Source organism: Oreochromis aureus, linkage group 9, assembly GCF_013358895.1.
Source record: "Oreochromis aureus strain Israel breed Guangdong linkage group 9, ZZ_aureus, whole genome shotgun sequence".
Classification (NCBI taxonomy): domain Eukaryota; kingdom Metazoa; phylum Chordata; class Actinopteri; order Cichliformes; family Cichlidae; genus Oreochromis; species Oreochromis aureus.
In genome coordinates this window covers 22,722,223-22,749,012 of record NC_052950.1, presented here as the reverse complement: position 1 = coordinate 22,749,012, position 26,790 = coordinate 22,722,223, and the positions used below count along the sequence as shown (strand labels likewise).

Genomic DNA, 26,790 nt, shown 5'->3' with positions numbered 1-26,790 from the left:
TACTGTATTCACTCTAATAAGTTGTTATTTAAATACAGTAAAGCTGCCGATGGCAAGTAAACTTCCCATGACAATCATTTCTGTCTCTACTAAAAAAGAGCTCAGAACATTTCCAATTCAATACTGCAGTAATGAATCAACGAGTTTTTAATCTCTATCAGTGCTGTAGCAGCAACAGCATGCAGTTTCACAGAGGCAGGAAAATTCCTGCGGACCAACATTTTTGCATAAACCATGAGTAAAAGCTTCATTCTCTAATTTCACAGCGCCTGCAGAGTTACACACTCACGCTGAGTCATAATTGTGTGAATCTGCGCGAATCATCAGCCGCTCCTCTGTTCTCCGTTTTCTCCCAGGGGCTGATTGATTGATGCTACAACTGCTTGGCACGCTCGCTTTTCATGTCAATACATCTTTCAACTCTTCCATCAGCTAGAATTGCTTTTTTTATCCATAAACATAAACCTCTGAATAAAGTCGCTTTTCCAGTGTCCGTTCTGAACAGGAAGAGGCTCTTTACTGTCTTGGCCTGACCACAGGCAAACAAAAACAAACTCCTGGTTTTCCCATGGTGAAAATGGCAAACTATTAAGGCCGCTCTTGCAAGCAGAGGAGTGTCTGAATACTTTCCATAACTCTGCAATCTCTGGTGATATCTAACTGCATTTCATTAAATACTGCTCGTGTACTTGAGTAAAGTTTCCATGTTATGACACTTTATACTTTTTAGGCTACTACATTTCAGACACATTCAAATATCATTTTTTGGCACTTAGAGTTTAACATTAATAGAGTTTAAAAAAAAATTCAAGTAATCAAAGTACCAAAAGAAGACACAGAGCAGCATTATTAGGCTTAGTAAGCCTACTTAGGTGGGGGTGGTCCTATTACTGACTCTGATGGGAATGATAACAACCGTGTATAGGTTAACATTTGAATGCCCCTTTAAGCTCTGTTTTGGTCTCCTCCAGCTCACAACATAGCTGCTCTTTAGCTGTTAACTGCAAGACTACTGAAGAAACTACGACTGTCTCAAACTCTCGTGGAATATGCTTCTGCATGCCTTCATTCTGCTTCTATTTAAATAAATGGCCTGAGGACATTTTCCAGCAGTGTTTGTGCTGCAGCTGACTTTGCATGAGGGAAATGCCCAGGATTCAAAGCCATGTGATGTTTAAAAAAAACTAAGTTAGTTCACGGGTATCTTGATGCATTTTAATCCTTTTCAATTACATTTAGAAGGTGAGAAAATCTGTGCTTTGGAAGTGCACATTTAAATTGAGCTGCAGTTTTATAGGCACAGAAATACAAATGATTTCACAAGGTGCTTTTCATTCCGCTCGAGCACTTGATGACGTCGATGGAGGTTTGCAAGTTTTGGACAACAGCGGACTCTGGGGCTTCCAGAAAAGACCGCAGTGCTGATAATACAGGCACCTTGTTTCAAACACAACCTCGCTTGCTCACACATCCAGATTGTTTTGGCACCTAAGAAATACTGATAACGACAGAAGAAGCTTTACAAAACAAGGACTGATTGTTTTGCAGTTGCTCCTTATTCCTAACTCTGTTGCTAAAGAGTATTTGTGTGTGTGTGTTTGTGGGGGGGTCTGTGGGGTCTTCGCAGCAGCCTGAAACTGGCCCCTTTCCTGTTTCTTTAAAACCATCTGCAGTTGACTCTAGAGAAGCTTTACAGGGTCTGGCTGAGTCTGCCCTAGTACTAAAGTTCTCCATAAAGCAGGCTAATTTCTGCCCACTGGATTACACAACTCATGCTCGTAAATCCGCGCACACTTCTACCAGCAGAACAGCAACACGTAAAGTGAGCTTCACCGGCCGCTACCTCACACCCCCCTTCCTCTACATCTCCAGCAGGGGTTACTGCAGTGCGGCTTTCCACCAGGCCAAAGGGGTGACTCAAGCTAAATGCCGAAAAGCACTGGCAAGCAGCGTAGAGTAGCCAACCAGCAACAGTTACAAGCATGGATTGAGCACAGCAGCGGTGTGCTCACACATGTTAGTTTAGGTATCAGCTCGTAACACACCCAACACCGTCAAGCAGAAGAAACCACTTAAGAGGAATGCAAGGATGCACTTAAGCAGAAGTTTCTGTCTTGCAGCTACTGTTGAGTTTACGGGCCTCAATTAGTCAAGTGGATGATGTTGAGCTTGTTAAGAAAGCCCCATGTGGAGAAAAGGAGCAAGGCTAAGGCGAGGTAGACTTGAATCGGATGACAAAGCAGAGAGAGAGTTGTGTTTATCATGTGGCTTCTATCATCCAGGGGGATTAAACTGAGAAAGTGAGAGTCAACCTGAGCTGGCTTTTCAGCACGTGTTCAAACAAAAGCTTGTTGGCACACATGCATGGCCTGTTACAAAACATTGCAAAGCTCAATAGCAGTGTCTGTGAAAGCACCACTGGGTGAGGGTTAGCGTATGTTTATCTAACCCTCACCTACCTGTCCGCAGTTCCTGCACAAGGCATCAACGATTGCAATGTGCGCTGTCATCACTATAGGGCTATAGGAAAAGCAGTAGTAAGCCGTTCGCACTGAGAACAGCCACGCACAAGCTGCTTTTGCAGCGGTGCACGACTTCCTTACCCAAACTGGTAAGAAACTGAGGTTTTATCAGGCATCAAAACAATTAGTCATGGTTTTTCCAGAAAGCAGACTCATTCGGGCATAATCTGGGCTACTTTTGGCATTTTCAGCTGGTAAGTGGTCATTTGGCCAAAATGTCACTGCACACCTCACATTTGCCCTAAACAGGATGGACCTGAGGAGGAAGTGAAGGAGCCAGACTCACAGTGTCCCAGCGCCAACATTCAAGGTTAAATCTGGCCAGTAAGTGAACTATAAAAGTGACCCAATATGGGGCCATCAAAATTATAATACCCCTTTTCAGCCAGTCTCTTTAATCCTTATAATAAACTTAAAAAAAAAAACAAAGAACACACAAACAAAACAAAAGGGAAATTCATGATGCAAAGCTAGATTTAACTTTTCTCTGTGGACAATGATTTTTTTTTACATATCCTTCTGCATTGAATGCACAGTAACTGGGTGCTCTGAAGTTTCCTACGAATAAAAAGCTCATTTCTAAAAATGGAATTTTAGTGAATCTGAAGGTGGAAATATAAATATTTAATTTAAAATGTACATTTAAATGTAACTCATTAAATAAAAATAATCAAATAAAATATCACTCTGTATAGGCCTGCAAACTATCTTAATCCGAGCCTTAACGGGAAACCGAAACACCAAAAGCAGTAACAGGAGGCTGTTTTAAATAACTTTAAAAATGTATACATTTCTTTGATCTACCCAGGGTGGATTACTTCCTCCTACCCACTGCACACGCTGCTTTTCTGCTGACTAAAAATTATATCAATGGGACACGAACTTCCCTCGCTCCTAAAATAAATGAGACATGAACTTCCGCTCGCTCCTAAAATAACCCCTGGCCCAAACAGAGAACAGCTATCATAAACACCGTGTCAAAAGATTCCTTCGCTCCTACAGTAAACTTGTGTGTCCTCAGTGTTACTACATCCCTGATCATCACTGTGTGCTTTCATTTACTGCCTGCATATTTAATTTATCAGGTGTCTTCCTGATTGACAGTTGCTGGGATGCTCTTTTAATTCAAATGCAGCTCTTGTCTCACAGTGACCTGCTTTACTTTCACCCCCTCTGAGCGCTGCATAGACAACAAAACACACACACACACACACTCAAATTATGCATGCAAATTAGCCTTGGTCTGCCAGACAGGGACAAACAGCAGCTGAGGTTGTGGTAACCTGATTTTCCACAACCTCGAGGAAGCTGTTATTTTAGCTGAAGAAGAGGAGGAGATCCCAATCAATAGCTCTGGACCGAACCTGCGTATTAGCCGGATTTTGTTTGCTTTTGTTCTCATTTAATTTGAATGCAGGGCATCAAGATGACTAAATTAGCTTGCACTGATTGACGGTTTATCATCACGGCTGAGAGTGTAAGCAAGCATAAAATGATTCCAGTTTTTCTGCAGCGACCCTGTTACTGATTAAATGATCACAACAGTGATCACAACAGGAGGAACAAATGAAGACAGAAATAAATACACAGGCGATCGACAAGTCAATTATTTGTGCTGAAAAATAAAGTCACTGGTAAATTTTGCCAGTTAGAAAAAACACAGCAGCTGGAAAACATCACACTTTATGCGAGGCGCCATCAAAAAAAAAAAAAAAAAAAAAAAGATTCCAGGAACTGGTCCATAAACACAAAAAAATAATATCAGAGTTGAAATATGGACAACTTCCTGTTGAAAAGCAGCCTAGTTGGCATCCTCAGCTATTTTCAGATCACTCCCTCGAAGACAGAGCAAGGTTTGTGTTTTCGACAGATGCTGTTTGGCCACACCAACATAATTTTCCTTTAACACCTGGGCTACTTGCAAAATTTGGCTCCCTGCAACTTCATCCACTGCCTAAAAATGAAAATCAAGTTAAAAGATGCTGGTTTTGACATCCAGAATCCACTGCAAAGTCATGAGTAAAAGGTGACACTACCATTAGATTTCTCAGAAGACAGCAGCTGAACCAGAGCCACGGAGACGAATGAGAAGATGAACTCGAGGTGCAGCTTTTGAACCCTCTCATCGCATCTACTGTGTCCAACAAGCCATCATATTGGATTTAAATGCACAGCTTCACCTTTATGTCACATAAATTAATTAGCAACCACTCGCTAATACTGTTCTCCCCATTAACCCAGTTCAGCCACAGCCTGTTCACCCTGATACAGAAGTAGCCACTGCCGCTCCAAACTTCAGAGCCGTTTCTTTCTCCAGGCTGTGAGATTACTGAACTCATCCTTCACGTTTCATCAAGAAAATCTTGCAGATTTTGTGTTTCTGCACAAGCCTCAGTGCCTGTCCTTTATTCTGCGCACATTTGGCACACATAAAAGGATATCCAAATTTGATTCCAAAGGTCATGATATGAGCTGCTAGCTTTGAAATGCAGGAGGAATGAAACCTGAGTAAACAGAGTTTTCATACTAGCTGGTCAACACGGTGAAGAGAGCGTCATTTAAAGTCGTAAAAGCAAATGCATATGAAAACTTTTGCGCTTTACTGTTGATTTAAACCCTGTTCATAGAGGATTTCGGTAACCTTGGAGCATCAGGAGGGTTTGTGCACATGCATGTTCATTGATCAAAGCTACATACAGCACTGGGCCAGCTGTGAGAAGGTGAGAAGCTTGGCCTTTGCCTTAGAGCAGAGGGAGGGTGAAAAAAAACAAGCAATATCAACCAGGCTGCAGGAGTCTTTAATGTCTTTACAGGCTCTTTGCTTTGTACTAAAGGATCCATTATGGCAATCAGTCTGCAAGCAGCAGGAAGACTAAACATCTACTAAAGGATTCACATTACAGGACATAGCAGGAAATAAACTCTTACGCTGTTATTATAACACTGTATGTGAGTGTATCATAAAACGATAAGGCTATACTTAGAAACTCTCTAAGTGTAGATTAAAATTCCACCATGTATCGTGTTTTATGTGCATTATGAACGGCCACTTTTGCACAGACATTTAGGTGATTTAGCTCTATAAAATTATTTAAGCTGTGCACAAAGACACAGCCTGCGTGTTGAGAAGGAAAAAACATAGAAGAAAAGGAACTTCTGAGCTTTGCTTCATTTAGCATGCTAAATGAAGGGCAGCAGCATGCCCACATGCATTTAGCCATGAGGGCTGCTTGGCTTTTAAACTGTTTAAATGAAGCAAAGGCTACTTCTACAAGCTGCTAATTACACAGCATCAAGGGTGGACACACTACAGTAAACATAACTATTTTATATGATTAAAGTGGTGGCAGCTTCTTTTTCAACCGAATCACAACAAAGTTACTGCACTGCTGTTCAGCTCAAAGGCAACAAACAGTCTCCACCGTGGTGGAACAGGAAAATTATGACATAATAACATAAAGAAAATGCTTCCGAATGTTCCCCTTCTTACTTAGTGTGAAAAATCACCTTCAGAGAACGTTCACACTTCATGAATCATCCATTTACAAAACAGATGATTAACAGCCTGAAATTTCTTTAGAAAAACCAGAATGTCAGTGACACAGCAGCTCATCCGCTCATGATTCATCGCAGTTCGTCGCAGGTTACAGCCCCTAAACAACCAACTAAACCTTGACCTTGAGCGTAATTTTGGTGATGACTCGTTCGGTGATCATTTCGCAAACACTTTCGGAGGAGCAGCCAGTGTTGCAGACCGAGAACCTGACAGACACTGTGACGTGGCGCAAGTTCATCAGCTTTTTAGCCGAGTGAGCTAAAAACCTCCCACATCGAAAACTGTAGTTGAAAAACTCAAGTTTCTCAAATCCCAGCAGACTCTGGTGCTAATACGCCCGACCTCAGCAACGACATTGTTTTTGTCTCTATGGCTAACTTCCCCTTCATAGCAACCGTGGGGTCACTCTGCATTTAGTCAATCTCTCATTTGTACAGATCCTTGGGGGGCACACAACCTTCACCTGTAGTGTACTAACTAACAGCAAATAGGACTTTTAATTTTCCATGTCTGTGTCATCATCCACACACCAGGAGTAGTGATGCAATCTCGAGAAAAGTATGAATTAGTCATGACTTTGTGGGACTTTTCATACTTTGCAAAAACAACTATTTGGTCTCAATACACATTTGTTCTACGTAGATGTGGATTACGTTTATTTATTCGAATGACATTTATTCAAGCTGACATTAAGTGTCATTAAAATAAGCAGTGGAAAATGGCTCTAAATGAAGCCTTAGTTTTAAAAAAAAGGACAGCAAAAAGAAGCTGTGTGGAAGTCATCTGAGGGGTGGATACATCTGCATTACTCTGTGCGCTAACGGAGTCCTCGAGCGATGTAATGTTCCACTCAATTTAAGACTCGCAAGAGGCGCATTTCCAAAAGAAAAGGTCACACACATACACGCGTGAACGCACTTATCACGTTTATGCCCCTGATTGTGATGCAGACTTTCTGTAATGACTTTGCAAACTTTAAGATAAGATGAGATAATCCCAACACCGCAACCTGAGGTATTTCCTCATTCTTTACAGCTACAGAGGACAATATATACTGTGTGTGACCGGTAAACTGATCTTGACAAGTCAAATCCCAGTCACTGTCGGCCTGCTGAAACCTATTATCTTAAACTGGGTGGAGGGATTATAGAAAGCTGGCTAAGCGCAGGCAGATTTCAGATGGAGAAAGCAGATTTCTTGGCTGTGTTTGAGAACATAAGCTGCAACTTTAAAAGATGGCACTTCGCTGCAAGCTTTTCTTTCTGTGCAATGGTCGGTGTGGAGAAACGCTCTGCAAGACTGAAGGATTGAAACCCAGAACAAGTAAATTTAGTTAAATGCTTTACTGATGTCTTTGTGAAGTCAGAGTATCTCCATTTGGCCAATTTACCGAGCACAAATGAAAAGGTTTAGACAAAGAAAGCTCAGGCTTTATGGAGATTTGTCCTCCAGCCTGCGAAAGGAGGAAGAGACGGAAAAGCTGACTCGAGCGGTCTCTTTTAAAAAAAGGAAAAAAAGAGCTGAATAATGACGGCATTATGCAGTACGAATTATGCAAATCCAGATGGAACTAACTGTTGAGACTTTCTGTTTCTGAGTGATAAACGCCAGAAAGCTCTCCTCTTTTGACTCCATCGATGCAAGAAAGTCTGTTTGACTTTTACACGCTTACTCACAGCCTAACAACTCGCCGACTGTGTACAGAGCGTGCTCGAGGAGGTAGAAAGCGCTCCTCAGAGGTATAGATGTCATGTGACGCTGAACTGCTTTGACAGCTCAGTGGAAGCCAGGGGACATGTCGGCTATTCCTCGAAGAGTCCTTTTCATGCCAGCTTTCCCCATCCGAGCAGCTCCGTTTCACACAGCTGAAGTGGAAAACGCTGACAACGACCTCTCTGACTCTCTGAATATCCCCGGAGACCCGATGACCCCGAGAGGCCTCGCTGGCTCGTGTTTCAAAAGCCAGGTCACAGGAATCTCCAGGATCACATGACCCCATGATTCCCAAACTGTAACGTGAAAATGTTTTAAAAAAGCAGTGTTTCTGGTGTTCTGGGACTCTTATCACAAAACCAGCGGCAGAAATCTGACATTCCCGATTATGTAGTGCACCCTCCCTTAGGTTTCTAGTGGTTCTGACTGCAGTGATTTAAAAAGGTGCTTACTTATGGTTAGAGCTTCACATAATGAGGTCAGGCTACGTAGAAGTACTCAAGCTGATGTTCAAACCTTGTCTTTGCGTGCGGCAGCCACGAGGAAGTAAACTGAAAATGAGAACAGTGCACGCACTGAGGCCCAGCATAAGATAAATCATGCAAAGCTACTCTAGCAGAGCTGGAAATGAGCACAAAAATGCCTCAATTAAAACTTCTCTGGTACTAATTTGTAGTTTTGTTGTGTCTTTGTAATTCATAACTGTCCTGATATGACATTTTCAGCACAGCTACACGGCTTTTTTCGTCATTAAGACAATTCAAAACAGCAGAAAGTCAAGTTTTAATGTCTAAAATACTAAAAGCAGGAGCCTCTTCAAGCACAAATGCCAAACATGAGAAGAGGGCCAGGCGACTCGCCTCATCTGACTGTGGCTGTAATAAATTGAGTGAAGGTCAAGGGATAAAGGTTGCAATAAATCATTCTCTAAAGGTTTAAAAATCCATGTTGTTACATCCAGGCTGTATTCAGTGTTTCTCACAGGAAGTGTAAATGTGCACGTTTTTGAAGCAGGGCCGTAACATTTTCCTCCTCCCTGTAAAAACACTTGCAGAGAAATCTTTCAAATGCTGCTTTGTGTGCTTCCTTGGCTTTGTTACTGCAAGTAACTTTCCATCACTGGAGTAGTGTAATCATCTCAAGACCCCATCATAAAATAGTGCTCTGTAGTGCTACAGAGTAGTAAAGTCTTTTTAAGAGGACAAATCACGCTGCAAACTACAGGTATCTTTAGTGTTAGTAGTGAAGCTCACGGACAAACTGAGAGTTTGATGTAAATGTAAACATAAAAGCTTTTTTCTATTTGGTTATTTGTGCAATATTACCTGGAAGCGGTGTGAGAAAATGAGGGAAAGTATTTTAAGGGCATTTTAATCTGAAGACACCGCTGATCTACTAATGTCTGTACAGTGGAGCTGAAAGACTTGTTATAGGAGTAAAGTTATCAGTAAGTGGACTTAATGTTTCTTGGCTTACTCTTGTTTTCAAATTTTCCCTTTTTGTTTTTCCATTCTGTATCCATCACATGAATCAGCGTGTCGTTACCTCTGCCAAGGAGGTCATGTTTTTGGAAGTGTTTGCGCTTGTGTCATCATTCTGTCTGTAAACACGACAACTCAACAAATTATGAACGAATTCTGATAAAACTTTGTAGGGGTGCGCATGTAGAGTGGGGCTAACAGGTAAAATCTGGCTTACATCCACCAAAGTCTTCAAGGTCATCTTCATGAGTCATTGGTCAAAAATTCTGAAAAAGCCTTAGAAACGAGAAACAGTGCGCTGTATATCGTCAACATACCGGATAAAGATATAACATGTCACATCATGTCACATTTGACCTCTGACCTCTCATTCAAGGTCAATAGACTGATCTAAAAGTGAAAGTTACACACTATATAGGGGTATTTAAAACTGCTTCTTACTCCTATTATTTATATTGAGAATATAGATATATGGGAATTCTAAATATCACGTTACTTTGACCCTCTGACCTCTTCTTCAAGCTCAAATAAGGTCAAACTTTCATAAAATCTTTTATCTTCAACACTTTGCTTAAAATCCTGCCGTCTTTGTTTGTATGGGCAGCATTTAGGAAGTGATGCTAGTATATGTTGATTCTAACTATCGCGTCACATTTGACCTCTGACCCTACTTTTGAATTTCACATCTGCCTTCTTTTCCAAGTTGAACTCAAAATGCGTTAGATCTTTAAAGAAAGTGTCATCGAGCTAAATAGAACGAGCTGCCTATGGGGAAGTATAGTGCAGTACAATATTATACAATAAGCTCAAGTTATTTATGCATTCATGGAAATTAATACCCCTTATCCATTAACTACTCCTACATGATGTTTGTGTAATCAAAGTAAACATCTGTCATGTTTCCCTTGTCTGATTTTTACTGCACTACAAACTTATTGAAGTACGTTTCAAAAGAACTAAGAACATAAAATGAATATACGCAAAATAAATTACTATTTACTTAAAAATGAATATTGCCCAGAGAGTGAGCTGCCTTAGCTGAAAGTCTGTTTGTTTGTTTACTTAATGCAATGACTGGATGAACTACAGAGTCTGACTCTGGGGGGAAAAAAGTTTTGTTTTTTTAAACTTGTTTTGGGACAAATATAGTAAACTTTTAAAATTTTTAAGCAATTTTGATCCAATTTAACCTGCTGATTTTAAACATTTGATTATGTCCTGCTGATCATGTAATTAAAATCACGTCCTTTCTCTTTTAGACTTAAAATATAAATAACTAAACAAGGCCACAGTAACACAGACCCAGACACCAGTTAGTACAGAAAAATGTGTATTCCCCAAACAGTTACTGGGGGTTGGAGGGTGCTGCAAGAAAACAAAAACAAAAAAATCTCCCTGTGATTGTTTTGATCGTCCATAGTTTGCTTGGAAGACGCCAACTTGTCTGCAAACACTCCCCAACTCTTTTTGAAAAAGTGCAACGCAAACCAGAAACACACAAAGTTCAAAGTGAAAGACGGGGCTCACTCCTGCGATCGTCACATTTCAAAAGAGGCAAATTTTACTTTCACTGTGTCTGCTTCGCGTCATACTTTTCACTGTTTTCACAGTTTTAATACCCTTTGATGAGGGTTTGTGCAAACAACAGGTGACCGCAGCAATCACAAGGAGGTTTTTCGCTGCAGCAGCGTAACCTCTTTGCAACGGCGAGCAACCACTCGCCAACCAGTTGGGGAACACACATTTAGTATAAGCTATCTGTGCTTGCCAGAGGTTGCTGACCGGCCTCAAAGACTGTGTTACTGTACCTGCCTGCAGTGAAGATGGACATCTTTAAAAACAGACATGAAACTAAACCCTCCTCTGTCCACATGTCACAAAGTTAGTGACAGCCACAACACTTACTCTCTAATTAACTGCTATACTGCACTCAACAGACACGATGATGATGACTGTCTGTGCATATGAGAGGGTGGACGAATTAGCACCAGTTTCCTCATCCACATGCTGACCGGTGAGTAATCCATCGTGCAGGTGCTACATTTTGTGCAAACAGGCCTCCTCCATTCACGGGCACCACTGAAACAAAAACAACTGGCTCCAATGAACCTAACGCTGGGGGTAAACATCGAGTCGCGATTTGATTTTCAACACCCCTCGCCGATTGAGAGACGTGCAGTAAAAGTTTGCGACTACAAAGTGCAGAGATGAAAATAGAACACGTCTCCGCCGCAATCTCGAATACTGGGTCAAAGAGAGCTGTAAAACACACATGTCATCACGCATACAAAGGTAAATTACAGCGCGTCAGTGAGTCATTCATAAATCAGCCCATGTGTTCAGAGAAGGCAGAGCTGCAGGTTTTTTCTATTCCCACACAAGGAGGCGAGATAGACTGGAACAGCTGTTGATCAGCAGCAACGCAGCTTTACTTTGTGTGATGACGCTACTGTTGGTCCACTTATGGTCTGTATTAATGTGACAACAATACATTAGTTTAAGATTTAATAAGTGCGAAACACAAAGTGTTACTTGTTTTGTAGGTCTTACGAGAAAAGTCAATCTATCAATGCATTTAAAAACGTTAAAGGAGTTACATTTCGATGATTCCCACCCCAAATATCACCTGGAGGACTCAGCCTCAAGGTGAGCGGTTATTTGTCGCTACTACTTGCAATTATTTGATCATCAAATTCAAGAAAATTCAGTTAAATCAGCAGGAAACCACTTTTTTTTTTCTTGGTTGCAAGGTGGTTGCTGTCCTATATGCTGAGATATTTAGGTTAGGTCAGACTCAAAGTGGTGAACAGACCAACTGTCATACACACCTGCACTGCGCTCTTTAAGGCCATTCTCCTAGCATGAATGAAACAGTCAACAATTGATGGGCTCATGTGAACCAATCATTAGTTTTCTTTTCTAAGAATTAACGGGTGTAAATGGCTTTTCACAGCAAAGCTTTAAACCTTTAGCGGCAGCAGGAGAGTACCGCTACTAACAGGTGTATAAAAGCCGGCTGCCCCTGCTCTCCATTTCCAGTGAGAGGAAACCCGAGCTGAAGTCATTCCTCAGAGGACAGCTGTCAAACCAGCCTGCATGTCTAATTAAAAGTGTCAGTTAATAGGAGGACCCCCGAGGACGGGCAGCAATCCACAGCTTGACGTGGACTTAGATGGGGAAGTGATCTGTGCTAAAGGTTAATCTTCTAAGTTGAACTAATGCGGTCAAAGAGGGCTGTTCAAAACCGACCTGTTGTGTCTGCATCCTGCCCAAAGCGAGCCTGAGGCTATTCACATAATATGCTTTTGCTGAGAATGTGTGTTTTTAAACAAGTTCACAGTTAGCTCCCTGCAGATGTGCCTTTTAGCACAGCTGCAGAAATAATCTCTGTATATACCAACATCACATGACCACTAAGGCACGCATGTTTTGGGAAACAGAGGCTTAAATACTACAAGGGGAGAAAAGTAAAAACAAATTTTTCTTTGCTTCGATGACAGTGAGGTAAAACCGTTAAAAGAATTTACACCTACGGGCAATTTAGAATCACTAATTAACCTTAAAATAAGGCCGCTAACTGTTTTTGGACTGTGGTAGGAAGTCGGGGTACCCGGAGAGAACCCACACAGACACTGGGGAAAAATGCAGACCACAGCGAGATGGTGGATTTGAACCCACGCAATGTGTGATGTACTGGAGTTATCGAACTAAAGGTTTGGTGAGTGTTTCCAAAAGTCTCTTCTTAGCAGTCCTGAAACGGCTCTATGTATAACTGTGATAAACGTTTTAAACGACAATCCCTTTTGACGAATGATATGCTGTCATGAAAACTCAAGAGAAAACTACTTTCAGCCAAAACATGAGGATATGCTCCTGCTAATGACTTCACACTCACTTTCTTTGGATCTCTAGCAACACTCCCTCAAAGCGCGAAGAGGACTTGATGAACAGTTGGTGAGAAAAGCAAAGGCGACACAGGCACTTGGGCTTCCCAACTTCAGATACGCGGTTACGATACGAGCTTACATTTACAGAGATTCCTTCCTTTTTTAACATATCCCACATCTTTCAAGTAATAACTCAAGTTCCTCTTATTAGCCACTAATAATTACATTAACTTGATATCCACCTTCTTAGCTACAAGCTACGTTAATGTGTAAATTAACTGTAATTTGTGTTGCGTGGGAATGACACTCATATTTTGTTTCTCATAACCTTTTTATGAATATGCTGAGGGATGTTAAACTCATTTTACATCGTGGGCCACATAAGCCTAAGTAAGTTTAACCACACATTAAACCCTTCAGTTATTAAGTGCAGATTCAACAGCATGTCTCATTTTTTCTACACGTTGATGCTGCTGTAAGTGGAAGAAATCTATCAGTGCAGCTTTTGGTGGATTAATTTCTAAGTAATAAATGTGTAATATAACAGAAAAGGTAGAAAAAGTGCCCAGACTGAAAAAAATTAGGAACTTTATTGTAATTTAATTGTTTACTTTGGTCTAGTATTTACCTGCAGGAAAAGATTTAAATACTGAATGTACAGTTAAAAGTCCAAAATCGATGACTTTCTTCACATTTTCCACCCAGTGGGCCAGATAAGAATCTCTGCCAGGCCGATTCAGGCCACCGGGCCATATGTTTGACACCCCTGACCTAAACCTAATCAGTGACAAAAACGAACCCTATCTGCACTGATGATGGCAGTGATCGCAGCCTTCTGATGCTACGATCTCGTCCAGGTTGCCCCTGTCGTGGTATTCTTACAGATATGTCTGACAGAAGAGCGGACATTTGGGATTAGTTGGATGGAGGCATCGTCACTTCTTCCCCAAAACTGTGATTTGAGACACCGGACAATAATCAAACAGGTCTGCCCAAATCCCACATGTTGGTAACCCTACATATATTTGTACAACTAGTTTTCTTGGTGCGTTATTAAATCCCCCTCAGTGTTGAAACCTGACTATCCTGAACAAACATCTGAAATGTCTTTTTCTCAATCATTTGTGTACATTTTACGATTTATGATGAACATACTGTACAGCAAACACGGGTTAACTAATGTTGAAGTATACTTACCGTCAGGGAAGTGGATCACAAAACTGACACCATGTAAAATTATGACTCTCATTTAAGCAATCGTTGACTAACCAAGTAAAAACAACCGACAGCCAAGACAAGATCTGGGTGGGGAATCAGGTTGCTTAACATTTCTCTGGGAAAACCCTAAATATCGTCACATAATTATGCCACAGATGTAATAATCAGGTGTCTCACACCTGACATCTTTGACTTCTCACTGTAGAAAAAGTAAAGGCGTAATAAAAACCATTGCTGTGCTCTATCCAAGTGCGCTTCCCGCTGTGTCACAGTGAAAGGCCTCTGGCTCACCCATAGCTCCACATATCTGCCCAGGCCTCTAGCTCAAAGCTGACACATGCATGTGAGTTTCAAACAGGGGGAACAAAAGAAGCAGCATCAGCACACACTCATACATGAATTAACACCAGTCTGCAGATGGAGGCAGATCCTGGAAATAGAAGATGGAGCAATTACTGGAATGAGCACCGAGTCTGCTGGGTGCACTATGGAGCAGAGCTGGAGTGGGTTTGAGGGCCCGGCCTGCTCCAATATCAAACAGAGATCAGACCAGTGTGAATGGGGTGGATGAGCCTCCTACTGTACAGATATCACAACTTAGTTTTATATTAGATTCAATTTTGCACCTGGGACCATTAAAATTATGTTAAATGAACCCATTAATGTTCATACAGCTGTCACTGGATCAGCTTAAGACAAGTTCTGCAGGTTTATGAGAACGCTTTTGTTATTATAATGATTATTCACTGACTTTTATGCAGGGCAACATTAAAAGGAAGGCCAAGTCTTTGTCTTTTTGTCCCTTTCACCTCATTGATAAAACACACTGCTTTAGAGCAATCGGCGTGCAATTGCCAAAATTTTGCGCAACACGTTTCCTCACAAAAAGATCAGTAAAACAAACGTGTGACAAATCTGAGATAAACTGGAATTAAATGTGCTGCGTGAGCTCGAAGGTTCCCATTCAGGGAATCTCGAGATGGCTCAATCAGACGATACGTGGCAGCAGCCAGAAATGTAAATCATGAGCTCATAAATCATTTTGCTGCTGATGTGCAGATTTTATAGGCGTGTTAATAAAGAGCGGCGGGATTGCAGCTCAGCACTACTGTGCAACAATTGTCCACCCATTTTAACTCAACTGTTCCTGCAAAGACAGTAATAAGCAAAGCCACCGGCTTCAGTTTGATTGATTTCTCGTGCCATATTGTGGCGCTGCTTCAAGGAACAATTCTGGTTTCCTTTCACACCAACACTGAAATGGAAATATTTAAAAAAAAACTGCCTGGAAAGACTTTCAGCAACGAACCACATTCGAAAACGTCACGGCTGTTTTGATTCTGCTCACACAACTTTGTGCTTTCCAAACACAACAGCAGCGATGAGTCCGAGAGGAATATCACAACTCTGTGTTGGCTCAAGAAGGACAAACTGACTTTAAGCAACTGCTTGTTGCTCAAGCACCCCCTTTGAGATAATGCTAAAAGGGTGAACTAGACACACAAAAAAAGATTAATTAATAAAAAATTAAAATTCCTAGATTAAGCCCTGGCTTACCGACTTCAAATAAAAGCCTATCATAAGCATTAGTGCTGATTTTCACACAGATGAAAAATCTATTTGCATACAAAAGTGGAGAAACAAGCAAAAGACCCTGGGCTTTATTTACAGTGTTTACCTAATTTAACTGCCTTTGTTTCCTTTCAGTGCAGTGTGAGTCTCCACTGCATTATGCAAACATATATTCACTCACAGGCCACTTTATTAGGGACATTATTCAACTGAATGTCAACACAAATATCTAATCAGCTAAACACACAGCAGTAAATAGTTCATTTAGGTATGTAGACATGGTCAAAACAACCTGCTGAAGTTCAAACTGAGCATCAGGATGAGGAAGAAAGGTCATTTTAGTGACTCTGAGCGTGGCATCATGCCAGGTGGGCTGGTCTGGGTTTTCAAAAGCTGCTGATTTGCTGGGATTTTCCCCCACACAACCATCTCCAGGGTTTACAGAGAATGGTCTGAAAGAGAGAAAATATCCAGGACGCGGCAGTTCTCTTTGTGAAATAGCCTCGTTGATGTCAGAGGTCAGAGGGGAATGGCCAGAACATCTATGAATGACAACATGTAAAACCTTACAGCAAACTGAGGCTACAATTCACACAGGCTCACCAAAACAGGAGAGTAGAAAACTACAGAAGTAGAGAATTTAAACAACTGTTGCCTGTTCTGATGAGTCTCGATTTCTCATTCAGAATCTGCTGTAAGCATCATTAAAGCATCGATCCATCCTGCCTTGGTAAAGCGTTGTTTCTGACCATGTCCATCTCTTTATGACCACAGTTTCCAGGAGGATAACACGCCGTATCACAAAGCTCCACATCACAGTGAGTTTACTGCATTCAAACAGCCTCCACAGCCACCAGTCTCAATTTAATAGAAGTGGTGCAAGTGGAGACTCGTGTCACGGATGTGCCGCCAACAAATCTACAGCAACTGTGTGATGCTGTCAGGCCGACATGAACCAAAATCTCTGAATCCATATTGAATCTGTGCTATGAAGAATTACAGCAGCTCTGAAAGGAAATGAAAGGAAAAGGGAAGTGCAACCAGGTGCTAGCAAAATGTAACTAATAAAGCAGCCAGTAGGTGCATGGCTTATAGTTTCTCTCTGCTGTTACTTTGTGTGTGTGTGTGTGTGTGTGTGATAGAGAGAAGGGGAGGAAAGCAAAGACCTCAGCAGCAGAGGAGTAACAGGGAGTAGAGCAAATAGCATCACTGGAGGTGATGACATCTCTTTTTTCCCACAGCAACAAGTGTTAATTTGTCTGAACCAGAAGATGCGCAGACACCAGTGAGTCCAAGTCCTGTCGTCCTGTATTTACTGGGTGATTCAGGTGTAACTCAGCAGCAGAGCTAGTGCTCTAGCAACCAGCAGATCCTGTCCCAGACTTACAGACATTTGGGGTTGATCCAATTTTCTTCTGTTCAGAATAGCACAAAGAAACTAAACAAAGGCTGGAGTGGGGGTGGAGACTCTGAGTTTTATGCAGTCTGGTATTTTTCCACTTTTCTGAGATAAAACAGAATAAATAAATAGAAATTGATAGTGTAATCTACAATTAAAACAAATCAATTGATAAGATATAACAAATTACATTATTAGCATGCATAGCTACATAAGAAAAGTATTCTCATGTGGGTTTCTACTACCAGCCATGAGTGACTGATGCTCTCAGTGTGGGGCAAATGAAAAAGTGACAGTGGAGGTGGCTCAGAAAAACACACAGATGGGTAATCAATGGGTGGAAAATCACTAGGGTGGGGTGGGGTAGGGTTTATGTACGTGTGTGTGTGTTCTAGCATGAAAAACACTTGATGGTAGTGAGAATGCAGCGAGGTCAGGTGGTTTGTGCATGCCGAGGACCCTGTGTGCGCACCAGAGATAACCTTCAACTTAAATTCTGAGTCTTATCTGGAGCCGTTAGCGAAGGCGACACCCGCAGATTCACAATGCTGAACCATTTCTTCTCTCTGATAATGACTGAGCATCTTGGCGGTTGTTTGGCTTACACGGCGTGCGTGCAGACACGTTTCCGATGCGGAGAGCTGGGAATGTCACACATACTGGAACAAACATGGAGGCCACATGAGGGAGAGGGAGCTTCGAGTGAGGCCAACGGTTTATTTACTTTTGCTAATGAAGCTGAAGTGCTGATGCTCACAAGGACAAGAACACTGCAGCTAAGAGCTGTCATCATCTTTTAAGCCATCTTGGGACAAATGTCTTAAATGGTTTTGGTTTATTGGTATTTTTTCAGCACAAAGCCTCAAACAGCAAACACAGAAATATATAAATCTAAGAAAAACATTCAAATCTGCTTGTTTAACACTGAGAATCAGCGCCTGTTTGATCAAATGAATGAAAATTCACCATGTTCAAAGTTGCAGCTGATTATTTGCTATAAGCTTGAACTTGTCCAACTTGCAGTAAATTAACAGAGGAGTGACCGAAAGTTTTCCTGCAAAAAAAACAACAACTCATGGATTTGTGAATCTGCTCTCAATGCTGTTACAGTTATGCACCTCCCTCCTTCACCCATATCACATTTTTAAACAGAATCATGGTGAACACATGATGACCCTAATGTCATTAAAGAACACTTAGAGGAGTCACTCATACAGGCCTCGAGGCTGGTCGCCAGTCTGATCAGTTGCAAAGGTTGCAGCACCAAAAACCTCCTTGTGATTGCTTTGGTCGCTCAGTCTGCATGGACTCGTCTGCAAACACTTGCCAACTACTTACTTAAGCAGTAATGAACCTGCAAAAAAAAGTGCTGCAAAGTGGAAATTTACACTGGTCACCGTTAAAGTAAAAGTTTTTATTTTTACCACAGTGGCAAAAATGCTTCAAAAGCTACAACTTTTACTTCTGCTAGCAACCAAAGCAACTGCAAGTACGTTTTCAGTGCAGGACTCTGTGTTTGCAACGCAGCAGCAACCTCCAGCAATCAGGAAAATACACGTTTCTCCCGCCCGGGCGGTTTCTAGGACTGTGTCACTGGGTTCATATATCAAGGTGTCAAACTCATTTTACACTGTGGCCACAGATCCAGCCCAGTCTGATCTCAAGAGGACCAGACCAATCAAAATGATTGCCTAATAACACATAATACAAAAACAAAAATGACCTGCAAATTGTTTCTCTTCCTTTTAGTGTAAATGAGCTATAAACCATCCAGTTATAAAATGTGTAGTTAATGACGAGCACCCTGAGATATTTTAAGAAAAGGAAGTGCACTTTCAACAACGCCTCTGAGCTGTTGTAGTAAATATAAAACACCCGTCAACACGCCTCTTTAGGATTACACTTTAAGAAATGAATGCATAATTATAAAAATAACACAGGCAGCTTATTATCCAGAGTTTTACCTGCAATTAAAAGACATTTACTGTGAAATCACAGAAAATGTGCCATCAACTGTCAAAACAGGAACCTTCCTGTTATCTAATGACATACTAACCTTAAAAGTTTCTGTCATTTAATGGTTTATATATTACTTAGTAAACTTTAGTGTAGTACTGCAGGCCACGCGTCTGAAAATGCAGTTAAAAGTCTGAAGTTTTTGCCCTCCTTCTTTGCAATTCTCACATTTTCCGACTGGACTCTTTGCCGGGCTGTTTCCAGCCCCCAGGTGCTAAATTTGACACCCCTGTTAAATCTATATTAAAAATGTAATAATTCATAGATTGGTTAAGAGACTGCAAATTACTCTACAGCCACTTTTATAATCCATTCGTGTTTTCTGCACACAACTTTCTTAGTTGCAGCATTTTGTTTTGGAGTAAACTGAATCAGCATTTTACCAGCAAAGGGCCAAAAAAGGGCAGGAAAAAAAGTCTGCATACTCAAATCTATCAGATTGTTCCTTTAATTCAGCTCTCGCACCACTGCACAGAAACAGAGCCTGAATTAAAGGACCAGTCTCACCAATTATGTGGACACTGTTGCAGATACTTTTGGACATATCACAGAACAAATACCAGAAAACAATACTAAGTATTAAAAAAAGATTGTGGAGGCTACAACTGCCCATTGAATTCTTTATAAACTTTGTAAGAATTTTTCTTTAGTCCTAACATTTAGAGATGACTAAAGCTCAGAGCTCAAAAACAGAAATACATTCAATTTAAAAGAAAAGGAACAGATTCTCACAAACAAGAGGCCAGAAAATTATTGACATTTAAGCATGCAACTAATTTGTCCAGTAATTCTCTTTGGGCTGATTAATCAATGGGTCTAACTGAACAAGCAGTTCCAGTTTGTCCTCTTCGTAAAACATCTGCAAATACCTGGATGTCAACGATATTTTTAAGTGTGCAATAATAAAACCAGATGTGGATTTGAATGTTTGTGCAGATCCTGCACAGGAGCAGAAATCTGGCTACAGTTTTTCTGTGAAACTCCTCCTGCCACCCAGACTCGCTCAAATGGACTCTGTGGACTATAATCTGATCAACAAATATGTCACTGTGTGAGATTTATGCTGCTGGGATGGTGCCAAACAGCATTGGGCAATACCACCTCGGCCTGGCTCACACATTGCATAACACGGTGGGTCCAGCGTGGCCAGAGAGGACAGCTCAATTGATTTACCGCCCGATCGGGGAGCAGATCCTTTGCTCTGCTCAGAAACGCGCTCACTCACACGTATCCTTCATGCACACCGACCAACCTGCTCTTTCCGTTTCTGCCAGCGGCCGCAGGGGCTCTCCTCCAGGATCTCGCTCTCATCCTCGCTCTCCTCCTCCTTTCCCTCCGATCCTGACTTCCTCTCCGGGACGGACATCGTCATTTTAGCGCCGTATATTTCCAGATTTCCACTCCAACACTTCTCCGCGTTCCCTCGCTCCTTCACTATCGCCTCTGTGTGTTTTTGTTGTTGTTGTGGGGTAGAGGAGGCGAGCCGCTTGTGTGCGCAGTAAGAACCCCCTCCCACAGCCAGCCAACGTCTCTCTCTCTCTCTCTCCCAACCCTCTTGGCGCTCAAAACATCTTGCAGAAACAAACTGGTTTATCTTAAAGGAAAAGCCCGGCAATCCTCAGACAGTTAAAAGGAATCCCACACCCTCCTTAGATAAAAAACACAAGTGCATGCATTGCGCGTCTGGCCGGACTAAACGGGGTGGAAAATATATCCCCAGACTTCATGCGCCCTGTAGGCTGCATGTAAAAGAGGTTGCGAAATGCTCTCCTGCCAATCTGTCCATTTACAATCAAGCGAAGCTCGATCGGCGAAGCCAAAGAATTCCCTCTGAGCCCAGTGCACTCATTTCCCAACGCAGACGTCGTCTGCTTTATGGAGGAGACTCAGTTTTGTCGACCATCTCCCACACGCGTCATTGTCGGCGTTGCAGGATCTGAAGCTGTGGGCTCCTGCCAGGCACGGTGCGCAGACGGATGGAGCTAAATACCGTAAAGTGGCCGCTATGCGCGCACTATATATTCATGTATGCATGGAAACCGGGAGCCGGGTGGAAAGCAAACTTCTAGAATCGATATACACGAAAGTAACTCGAGTCTATAATATTTCAGCCAGTTTGGAGACTGTCGCACTGAGAGGCCCGAGTAAGGTGCATGTGACAGAAGGTGCGCTATTATCGCGTTTCAGCTCCATATTTTAACCCTGGAGTCTTTCTTTTAATGGGTTTCCCCTGACAAAGGAGGCTTAAACAGCAGGTGGGCGGGGTTGTGTGCCTGAGCTGACTATGACATCAGACAGACACAAGAGTAGAAAAAACTAAAAGAAAATGAGTGTTTAGAGCAGTATGAAGCCTAAGCTTTTAGCACAGAGCTTTGATACATACGCTGCCTTCATTATTTGAAACTTCTGCAAGATTTAAAATGAGCTTCCAACACAGCAGCTTTTTGTACAGGATATAAATAGAGCAAAGCCGGAGAGGGCCCTTTCAGCATCACTTAATGGTAATGTTGCATTAGGTCATATTTTGGCATGTTTGAAACATGGCATTAGGGTGGCACAGTGGAGCAGTGGCTAGCACCGTTGGGTACAAGCAAGAGGATCATAGGTTCAAACTGGCGACAGCCTTTGACAGCTGGGACTGGAGAAACAGTTAACAAAATTATTGGATGGAAGCAACAGTAGCTTCTGACATTGTGAGAATACTGCTGATTACCCAACACTGAATGTGTCCAGGGCTGGCAAAAAAAAAACAAAACTGAAATGTGAGATTCACAGGTAAAAGGAACCAAAAGACAAACCTTTCATTATAAGCCTGGTTTGAAAAATCCCCCCCAAAAAATCCAAGAGTCGAAAAACAAAAGACAACAGAATAAAAAATAAAACAAACACACAGTCTGACCAAGATCTCAAGAGAGAACGAACATTAAAACAGGAAGTAACTGACTAAACACTGAGACAAAATGTTAATACTCAACTTAGAGATACACAAGGTGGGCTGCAATCAAATAAAACACACACACACACACAAAATAAAATTAAAAAAATTAAAAATCAATCAACTCTAAAGCTGGTAAACTGATAATTATAATCCTTAAACAGCACTCAAACTTCCAGAAAGGCAATGAAACTGGAAAATCCCCAAAATATCCCCAAAACCCCACAGACATGAAACTATGGCAACAAAGCAACCACAATAATTTCACACAAAGATGTAAGTACAAAGTATTTGACTAATGTAAGTCAGGGCAGAGTTATTATTCTACATCATGTAATGTTTTTATAACTTAATGCAACACATTCACAATGTTGTTTTGTAGCTGTGACTGGGGCCAGTCGTACATTTATAAGTGCTTAATTTGAAATGATTGAAACATCATGAAATCGACCCCCAGCTGTATTTTATAGCAGGGGAATCTGTTGTTCACAATAAAACAGGCATAATTAAGTCTGAAAATTAAATGCCATTGCATTTAAATCAACATCATCAAATTCTTTGTAAACATTTATATGCTGAAGTTATTGATGGCAGTGACACTCATGTAGAGCTCCCCCAAAATGATCTCAGAGATACAGAAAGAAATGATTTTGTCTGCTGGTGATTGTTTTGCTTCACTTTTGTTGTCACCCTACATTTTTGTAGCTGTTTTCCAAGTAACAGATGTTCTGCTCAGTGGGTCTGTCCAATGACCCATCCACGCAGCTTCCTTCTGATTGGTCGAAAGCCCAGCAGGGTCAGCGAGACTCACTGTGGAAATATTTGAAACATGTTTTTATCCTGTGGCTTCAGTTCAATCCAACAAACACGTTGTTTGTGTGATATGTTGCTTTGTTTTGCCAAGTCCCATTGCGGTTTGAGTTTATATCTCTTCTTCATGCAGGTTTTGTTTTTGTTTTTTTAACAGCATAAACCTAAACCAGCAACCAAAACTAAATTTGGACTCAGCTTCAGACAAATGAAACAAAACCAGAAACCACAGCAGCTCCCGCAGCTTGTTGTGCTTTTATTTCCCAATTTTAAAAAAAGACAATGAAGCTTTTGATCTATAAGAAGGAAAGTTTCTGTTTAAAGAATCGGCAAAGTTACAGGCTTTGAACATTTTTCTATTAAATTACAGCCTGAGGCTGAGGTGCTGTTTTCTTCTTATTTGTAATCAAGCAAGGCCTGAATGTTGGGAGTGGACTGTAGTTTTATATGACAGAAATTAGAAAGCAGAAGGTGCTCTTGGCTAAGCTACAATTAAACCCTCCCACTGGGAGGACGGTGCAGTACAGCAGAGACCACAGAGGGACAGAACCAGCAGGATGATGCATGCAAGACTACAAGACTATTTAGAAACAATGATAATAAATATCAGACTTTCACATAGAAGAGAAATATGTGAACAATGCATCTGAGGAAAATTACAGGAAACTGGAGAAGAAAATCATTATTTACAGTAATGGGATGATTTTTTTTAAATAAACACAAGTGCTCAAGATCCTGCTCAAGATGATCAAAATCCTTAGCAGTGCATCACAGCTTTAACCCCTATAGGGCCCCCATAACATTCTGATCCTGGGTAATCTTTGGTCATGCATATCCAGTGAGGAGGCTTGTTCCAGCTATAGGGGGTCAAAGCTGGTCTCAAGAATTGATTGTTCAGAGAAAGATTTGTTAAATGAAATTGCATCATATTGATGTGCACGCATAGAAACTGTAGAAGATGATGGTTATTTGATTATTTCCAGCTTATTTTTTTTTAGGATCAAAGAACAGAAAGAAAAGGAAAAGTAGGAGATTTTGAATTTATGGGTAGTTTTTTTCTGCACTGTTGGCATAAACCTATGAACTCTGGCATGTCCCACTTCAGAAGCCAACACAAAGTTTATGCGTCGCATCCCACACAAGTAGATAAGGTCAACATTAAAAGATCTATAAAACATTCTTTCTTTATTGATCCTTAAAAATATATTTAGCCCACTGATCAACCAATCCCCACCTGCAGGAGCTAAACCATAACAATATCGTGGCTTTCCCTGTTAAAGACGTTGTCTGGATGGAAGCATATGGACTATATATAAACTGAGCCAGATGGTCTGTTTCCTCTCTAGTCCAGAAAAGCATGTGCGCACGTCTTCCAAAACTGATTTCAAATTGTGAACGATCCGACCTCTGAACTCTTTTACACTTTCTCTCAATCCATTACAAACTAACTTTGGCCCAGAGAAGACGGCAGTGTCATGCTTTCTGGGTTTTTCCCAGTAGTCCCAGCTTCTGTGGTCTTGAATCATTTTTGCTTAAGTTCTTTTTCCTCATTGCTTTTTTCCAGTGTTTCCTAGTTTAGTTATTCATGATTCTAGTTCTTAATCTCTTGACTTAATTAGTTCCCTCTTGTGTCCTGTTCATTGTAGTCCAGTGTCTGTGTGGGTCCTTCCTAGCGTCCCTGTTGTAGTCTGTCATGGCTCCATGTTTGTTTACCTTTTGTCTGTGTCAAGTTCATGAGTCTTAGTGTCCGTCTGTGTTTATGCTTCCTGTTTTATTCTGATGGTCTCTCGCCTCGTGCGTTATGTTCTGTTTGTGTATCTTGCCTCATTAGTTACTCAGTTCTGCTGTGTGTCTCCACTTCTCCTGATCACCTCCTTATTGTCTTATTGTCTTATTGTCAGCGTCTCCCCTTGTTCACTGTCAGAACATCAGACATCTTCAGTATTCCTGTTTCATAGTGTAGGTTTCTGTTAATCAAAGATTTTCACTTCCCGTTTGTATTTTACTCTTCAGCCTAAATAAACTGCTCACCCTCCTGATATTCTGAGTTTGGGTCTTCCTCTTCACAATGTGTTTTTCAAACACAGTATTTCTGGAGCATGTTCACACGTGGTTTCTACTTTATATGAAAGAGCTTTAACTTACATTGAACTGGATGCTCAAACAGTGATTTCTTTAAGTGTTCCTGAGCCCATGCATTGATTTCCACGACAGATTCATACTTGTTTTTAATGTTTTGCCACTCGAGGGCCTGAAGATCTCAGGCATGCATTACTGATTTTTCAACTTGTGCCTTTGCGCACAGATTTCTCCAGATTCTCAGAATCTTTTGATAATATACACTGTAGATGATGAGATATTCAAAGGTTTCACAATCTTATGCTGAGGAAAATATTTCTGAAATTGTTCTACTATTTATAAAGATGTAGTGTTTTCAGATTAATGAATCTTTGCCTCTCTAAGACGACCCTTTTAAACCATCATGTTACTAATCTGTTTCCAATTAACAGCTGCTTATTTTTCATTCATTTTTTCATTGCCCTGTTTCAAATTTTGAAATGTTTTGCTTTCATCAAATTCAAAATGAACTTTTTTTCTCTGATGAAACAATAAAATGCCTCAGTTTAGACATTTGATATGTTTTGTATATTCTATTGTAAATGCAGGTTTATGACATTTGCAAATCATTGCATTCTGTTTTTATTACGCAGCATCCAAACTTTTTTGCAATTAGGGCTGCATTTCTACACTTGTATGCAACGCCAGTTCTTTTAAGCTATGAATTAATTAATTTTAAGTGGCATCCATGTCCTTTTAACACCATTGACAGTATGAAAACTCACACAATAGGAAATGCCAAACACACAGCAGGACCAATTGAAGCTGACAGCACTCCTCTTTCAAATTAAAATCATCACATCCCTCAAAACCAAACCTGTAACAGTGCTGCTGTGCAGTTTTTCTTCCTTTGAGCCAAATCCAGAAAGAATACGGTACTCAGTCTGTGTTTCTATGTATGGAGCTGAGCTGCTTATTACCCCATGGGAACATTTTTTAGTATAAACCTAGTTTGCCATCTAGTGGTCCTGATTTGAATCACGTCTGTTGCAAAATCTGAGATGCTGTCTGTGCAGGAGTGAAATTTGCACAGTTAAGTCTGCATCACTTCTTAGCGTTTGCATTTAATGAGCAAAATAAACATCAAATGTTTACTTCATTGCCTGCATACTCATGTTTTTGGACGGGATCGGTCCTGTAGATTCGCATCACCACTTACCAGTTCGTGTGTAATCACAGATTTGTGGAGTATAATCACCCTCTTTCTCTATTTTTAGCTGCCGAGCCTGTGAGTGAGCCCCCGTTCTGCCAGTCCCTCTCACTCTTAATGAGATTTACTCTTGGCACACAGAGCAGCGTAGAGCAGACAATGGAGATGTCTAGACCAACCACATCTAGGACACAAAATGGTCTTTCATAAATGGCAGCAGTAGCAAGGGCAGGAGCAGCGCCAGCATGAATGTGGCAATATTTAAACGGCTCGCCTTGTTTACCAAGTGTGAAAATCTGTTCTAAATATATCCTCGCTGCAAAGGGCCTTCATGTGCACGCTTCATTCTTAAGTTTCTCAGGGTTTTTTTTCCTTCTCTGTTCCCCTGTATATTCAGGATGAAAGTGAGTTTA

At 41.1% G+C, this 26,790-nt stretch overlaps 1 protein-coding gene across 1 annotated transcript in view; it reads right to left on the bottom strand.

Moving 5' to 3' along the window:
* Window positions 1-21,337, bottom strand: part of LOC116329623 (nuclear receptor-binding protein 2) — a 40,664-nt gene extending 19,327 nt beyond the window's left edge. Inside the window, exon 1 of the mRNA XM_031751677.2 lies at window positions 20,617-21,337. Within this exon, the coding sequence (XP_031607537.1) occupies window positions 20,617-20,736 (120 nt within the window). The 5' untranslated portion in view covers window positions 20,737-21,337. The remainder of the gene's footprint in view (window positions 1-20,616) is intronic.
* Window positions 21,338-26,790: the final 5,453 nt, after the last annotated feature.